At 32.2% G+C, this 6,864-nt stretch overlaps 1 protein-coding gene across 1 annotated transcript; it reads left to right on the top strand.

The window, feature by feature from the left end:
* LOC112030342 (putative 4-hydroxy-4-methyl-2-oxoglutarate aldolase 2) lies at positions 1 to 4,925 on the top strand. The gene is made up of 2 exons (XM_024063023.2): positions 1 to 133; positions 4,213 to 4,925. The coding sequence occupies exon 2, from the start codon at positions 4,226 to 4,228 to the stop codon at positions 4,724 to 4,726; it is 501 nt and encodes a 166-aa protein (XP_023918791.1). The 5' UTR covers positions 1 to 133; positions 4,213 to 4,225; the 3' UTR covers positions 4,727 to 4,925.
* Positions 4,926 to 6,864: the final 1,939 nt, after the last annotated feature.

Raw genomic sequence — 6,864 nt, 5'->3', positions numbered from 1 at the left:
TCTTTCTTTCTTTCTTCCCCGAGTGAAAACACTAATATATATAGAGAGAGACACAAAACTCCACTTCACTTCCGCAGACCTCTCTCTGTTTCGAGCTAGGCCCATTCAAAGCTTTGTGGCATCTCCATCTGAGGTAAAATCATGACCGTTGGATTATCTCTTTTGATTTCCTTTTCTTGATCGGGAAAAATTTTCGTTTCTTTGGTTACTGAGAAAATATTTTAACCAAAAACAAATCTTAAGCCTTGAAACTTTTCTTTTCTTTTCTTCTTCGTCTTCTTCTTCTTAATTTCATTGCTCTCGCATTTTCTCTTCTTTCGAACCGATCTAATATTAGAAATCATTCTTTCTTAATTTCTTCATTAGTCAATAGTTAAACATAAAGCTGTCTAAGCTTTCATTTATTCTTAAACAAGGTAGGGTCCACACGAAATGATCAAAAAAGGGTTTTGAAAACAGAAATAGTAATTATGGTTTTGATGTTTGATTGATTACTTTCTTTTATTAAACCTAGAATTGGAAGCATACAAAGATGGACCCTTTTATTAGATGATGGATTGGATAGTGCCAACGTAGTCAGATTTGAATGCTTTTATTATTATTATTATTATTATGCGGTTATGATGATTGACTGTTTACTTATTAATTCCAGATTTGTATGTATGGTTTTAGGCCAAAATGACACAATAGCACTGTTTACCAAAATATATGTCAATCTACCACTGTTTCGAAAATATGCAGAGATCTCCACTTTTTGGGTACTCGAGTTTGGGAACTCGAGTTTTCCATGGTACTCGAGTTTCATGAACTCAAGTTCTATGGAAAAATTTTGAAAATTTTTTATGGTACTCGAGTTCTATGAACTTGAATTCTATCAAAAATTTTCCAGCAAATTTGAAGGCTATCTTTTCAAAGAACTTGAGTTGATGGAACTCGAGTTACACGGCAAACTTGAGTTTTAAAAAGGTGGTAGATTCTTACATATTTTCGAAACAGTGGTAAATTAATATATATTTCGGTAAACAATAGGATTTGGCCATTTTGTTCTATGTTTTTATGTGGACTACATTTTTGGACTACACATTTCCCAATGTTGTCGGCATGAATGAATGGATGATGAACCCCCCAATCAGCATGTTTGGTCGAAATATGAGAAAGTAATTCTTTTTGTAACAGATGTACAATCCAATGTGTTAATATCCATGTGGAAAGTTTGTGGTACCAATTTGTCCAAATGGTATAAGATTGACTTACATACGATTCTCTTATTTGTTATTACATGGGATGACTTAGTAATTAGTATACCTGTTACAAAATATTTTTTTCCCTTTTTGGAGAATATTGCATGCCCTTTGATTTGTACTGATGTCATGATTTTATATCATATAAATAGTGATTTTAGGTTTCATTTGTTGTGGCTTAATCTTCAGTTTGTTTTCTAAGCCAAGTTAGATACTACTTTTTTTTTATTTTTGATAATTCGATAGTTGGGAGTAGAGATATTTGAATCCTGAATATCTTTGTTGGAAAATAGAAGGAGATGTCAATTGATCTACAAGACTCTTTATAATAGTTAGATACAACTTTTAAAAACCCTTTTTTAGGTACAACTTAGTTTTAACTTTATAATAAATCAAATAAAGCTATGAATTTATATAGTATTAAATGGAAACTTAGACTAGCATTGTTAAGAATTGAGAATGAGTTTGAATTATATAAAAAGTGCTAATTACTACTCATATTTCTTTTGAGTTCTGCTTGAGGTATGCATGTATCTCCATCCTCTACTCTTTGATACTTAAACCAAAAGAAAAGTATTTCTTTTTAAAAAAAATCTAATGCCAAATGTGTGTCTATGATAATATACCTTACAATCTTAATTCCTACACTTTCTATGTTATGAAGATATGAAGTGTCTAGTGCGTAAGGTTTTAAGATTCAAGGTGAGCCTCGCATAGGTCTCCTGTGGGATTGACACTTGGGAGATCTCAACATTACATTATAGGGGATACAGTAGAGGAAAATATTAGGGGTGCTACAAGTGTTACTATAATTTTGGTATAAACTGTGTGTTTGATGCACAAAGCACATAATTGGTGGGTTACAATTGGCAACATCAGTTTGTTTCGAACTTGTAGTAAAGTTTGTAGTACACCTAGCATTACTTGTGTAGAAATATGTATTATTCTAGTTATTGTACTTAAATGTCTGCCAAGATAAGTTTTCTCTTGAAACTAATGGAATGGATCACCATAAGTGGAGAGGTGGTTGGGTGAATAATAAGCTAAGAAACTATGAATGTGCGAAGTTATTTTCCCCATGTTTAGGGATTTGTGTCTATTTTGTGTGTTTTCTTTAATTAGACTTTTAAGTATTGGTTATTTGCCTCACTTTGGAAACTAATCAGGAGCTGGAGAAATTAAAATATAAGGTAAGTTTTGATGCACTATTTTTTGCAATTTCTTACTTGGTTCCACACTAGAAATCATCTTTATCATTAATTTGAAGAAACACATTAAGTTTGTTATATACGTTCCGTGATTCTTTTAAATAGATATTTACACACAAACACACACAAAGTAATTGAGTGAAGCATTGTCCCTACTTTATGTGATTTGCTGCTGGAATCTTTTGGGTGATATTCTTGAGGTGTTGTCTTAGAATTTCAACCTTTCCTGTTTTCTGCCTTACCCTTATGCTTATTTCAAGGCTTTCTATCTTTTGGATGATATTCATTGTGTCTGATCAGATTGGATTAGATATGTCTTTCTTCACTCCTGCTAGGTCATTGGTCTTCTTTATGAAAGGAGATACCATGGCATGTTAATCTTGTTACTTTTTTCTTGTTTTTCATAAAATTTGTACGTCTGTTTTTTATTTTGTCTCTCTAATTGTTTTAATAAGAGGTTCTTTTGTTCTGTTTCTCATCTCTAAATTATCCTCCTGTTCATCCATAGTATCAAATATATGAATTTGAAAATAACTTAATTAGCCAAACTCAATTTAATAAATAATATATCAATATTCCTGTCATTACATTCCTTTCTTAGCAAAATGTATTAGTGATCATCATAATTTTTTAGATGTATGCATTTACTAGAAGTTAGAGAGTGGATTTTAGGTGAGAAAAACACTTGGTATAGTTTTCTCATGTGAGTCTGAGATCAATGACTGTGATAGTATGGCAGTTTAAACCAAAATGATGCTACCCAAAAATTGAAAGACAGAAAAGTAAAGATAGCAACCTACAAGTCAGCAACTAGGCTTACTTGGAGTCAACACCAAGCAAGAGAAAACCTATAAGAATTAGTACCTAGGGTTGGTTGGAGTTTGTACCAGACCATTGAAAGAATTCAAAGAAATCTAATATCAATGAAACTGTTTCTTTCAAAACTGGATCCATGGGTTCTTAGATAGAGTTATAAAACTTTGCTTACAAAAAAAAAAAAAAAAAAAAAAAAATCCTAAACTCCGAAACTAAATAGGAAAAAGATACAACATGGGTTCTTAGATAGAGTTATAAAACTTTGCTTACAAAAAAAAAAAAAAAAAAAAAAAAATCCTAAACTCCGAAACTAAATAGGAAAAAGATACAACAAAATACATAAAAGAAATCCTATTAATTAAACAATTGGGCTTAGTAGGTCTTTAGCCCCAATTGTTAGCAGGCTCCATCCATAACTACAAGTTTGACTGTGTTCTTTGGATGTCTATGCCCACAGGCCTGAATTATTGGAGGCCTATATCTTGTGCCTTTACCATAGTGTGTAGTGATTTGTTTGGGTTGAGGGTGCTACTAGGAACGAAGAGTGGCCAATAAGAAGTTTTTCTGAGAAAATGAGTGGACACATGGTTGCTCTTAATTCAGCATTACACATTGCCATAGAGCAAAACTGTGGGCAAGATTTGTGTTGCTCATTTGAAATGATAGGGATAAGGTTTCTGTGTGAATGTGTCCCTTGCATTCTTGGTTTCCAAATCTGAATGGAAGTGTAGTGTTTCGTTGTATTGTATTCTTTGCTTGTGTATGTGTCTCTGTATTCTTGCTGTTTGAATCTAAATTGAAGTGTAAGTACTGAATAGCTTTACTAAGAATTTGAGAACGTCATGGATAGTTTGCAGAATCCTTTTGTTACACAGATTTTCTTGAAAACTGAATTGGGTGTATTTTTTAAACACTAAAATATATATGATGTTTGTCCTAACCTGAAGGTGTTAAGGACCAATGGCCTTGGTTACAACTGCCGAAGTTTGTGATGCAAATCCGCAGCTAATTGTGAGTGGTGAGCTTCGGGCACTACAGCCAATTTTTCAAATATATGGACGTCGCCAGGTCTTCTCTGGACCAATAGTTACCCTCAAGGTATTTGAAGACAATGTTTTGGTTCGTGAGTTTCTTGAGGAGAAGGGTAATGGCCGAGTTCTTGTTGTAGATGGGGGGGGAAGTTTGCGGTGTGCAATATTGGGGGGCAATCCTGTTGTACAAGCTCAGAATAATGGATGGGCTGGGATAGTTGTCAATGGCTGTGTAAGGGATGTTGATGAGATTAATGGTTGTGACATTGGGGTGAGGGCTCTGGCCTCCCATCCAATGAAAGCCAATAAGAAAGGTATAGGAGAGAAGCATGTTCCAATTACCATTGCTGGGACAAGGATCTCTGATGGGGAATGGCTTTATGCAGACACTGATGGAATTTTGATTTCCCAAACTGAGTTATCTGTCTAAGAAGTAATCTCTTTAAAAGATAGTAAGTGCTGGATTATATATCTGTTAGGTAAGTTCTGTTGTATCACATGCTTCTGTAATCCTGTTCTTGAGTTCATTTCTGTACTTCTGACAAAACTGTACTGTAGCCAGCCAACTTTAAATTATGTTGATGTACTTGTCAATTTTTAATCTTCAGTGTCTTCAATTTTCATTTTCAGTCATCGGGTTCTATGCAAATGAGAACAAAGATAACTTCAAAAACATGTCTCCTTTAACAATAGTTTGGTGATACTCTATGCTATGTCCTTTTACTTATAAATATTCTAGCTTTAGAGTTCATTTTAACATTTTGTTTATTGTTCCCCGGAGGGGCAGATGGCATGGCATATCTTGACTGTCTTTCGGTTAAAATTGATTTGTGTTTTTCTGTACTTACTGTTCCATGTGACATTAAGTTAAAACTGAGGTAAATTAATTGAGCTGCCGTGTGAAAAGCGAATTGTACGGATAGAAGGTGGACTTTGTGTTTGGGATAGAGGATGGACTTGCAGTGTGTTGATATGAACCGTAGCTGATGGATAAATATTGAAAAAAAAAGCAAGCTGCTTGCAAGGAGTTCATCAGTTACCTAAACATTATTGTCTTATTGTAGATGTTTGGATCTTCCTTGATTATACAGTACTAGTTTTTGTAAGAAGGTTGTATTTGGAAATTTGAAATCAAAATGGTTGCCTATTGTGTGTACTATCCTTTCAGGAATCACTGCTTAATTATTTCATTGGATAATTTTTCTATATTTTCGGGAATGGAAATGATGAATTCTATTTGAACATCTAAATTTGCTTTAGTTGTTGTTGGACGCTTCCAAATTTGAAAAATAATCCTCCTTATTTTCCCTTAAATTGCCATATTTTAGAAGTTTAGACAAATTATCCACCCTTAAAGGAGGCCTTGCAATTGACAGAAAAATGCCTTTGTGTTTTGACCTTATGCTCCCCTTTTGAGAGGTTTCTTAAAGCTTGTTTTAAAGTATGAATGAATATGAATGACGTTGCACCATTTTCCAATCGACTTCGTTTGCTTGCCCCCTTCTTTTTTCTCTCTATATTTATAGAGTAATGCTTCAGACAAACTATTTTACAACATTTTTACAAACTGCTGATTTGACAAATTCTTACTAATTCTAATATGAGCTTATCACAAACATTATAATTTTACTTACAATAACTATTTGAAAAATACTAAAGCAACATCAACAGTTTGTAAAAATATTGTAAAATAGTTTATGCCTATAGTATTACTCATATTTATATATGCATAAGTATAATTGTTATCATATCTCACAAAGAGATAAGGTTTCTCTCCAAATTTATTTAGAAAGAAAATTTTCAAGCTCTCCTTAAATTTTTTATTTATTGGGTGTGAATTTTGAAAATCTAACAATTGGATTGCATATTCTTTATGTTGTTAACACATGTCAAATTTCGTTTAAATTGGATGTTATTTACTATTCGACCAATAAACTTATTTTTTATGCATAATTTTAGACTACAAAAACTTGAAATTTGAACAGTTGATTGATGACATAGCTATTGATTTTCGATCTAATTGAAATTTTGTAAGCATGAAGGATATAATAAAAACATGGAATCCAATGGTTACATTTTCAAAATTCACATCCAACAAAAACATATACGAGGAATTTGAATGGTTTCTTACCAAATTATTTTGGAGAGAAACCTTCTCCATCAAGTAGCTAGACAGTAAGCATTCTTTTATTCATTGTATGTACCCAGTTGCCCATTATGTAAGAATTTGTATCTAAAGTCTTTCCACCCAAGGAATTGTGAAATTAAATAAGGACAAAATTTAGCTACAAAATTGATTGTAGCCAAAGGCTATAACTTCTTTTCAAAAAATTAACATTACTACATATTTTGAAAATCTAGCCATTAGATTGTATATTCTCTACGTTCTTAATACAAATGTCAAATTTTGTGCCAATTGGATATTATTTATTATATAATTTTATATTTTATATTTTATGCATAGTTTTAAACAACAAAACTTGCAATTTAAATAATTTATTGATAATATAATTATTAATCTTTAATTTTCAATAAATTTTGCAAGCATAAATGATATAAGAAGAAAAT

The sequence above is a fragment of the Quercus suber genome, unplaced genomic scaffold, assembly GCF_002906115.3.
Source record: "Quercus suber isolate HL8 unplaced genomic scaffold, Cork oak 2.0 scaffold_37, whole genome shotgun sequence".
NCBI classification, from domain to species: Eukaryota; Viridiplantae; Streptophyta; class Magnoliopsida; order Fagales; family Fagaceae; genus Quercus; species Quercus suber.
Note: the sequence above shows the minus strand (reverse complement) of the source record. Positions and strands in the feature narration are given on the sequence as shown.

Coding starts and splice junctions, on each gene's coding strand:
- LOC112030342 (XM_024063023.2), top strand. CDS start 4,226: ATGGCCTTGGTTACAACTGCCGAAGTTTGTGATGCAAATCCGCAGCTA.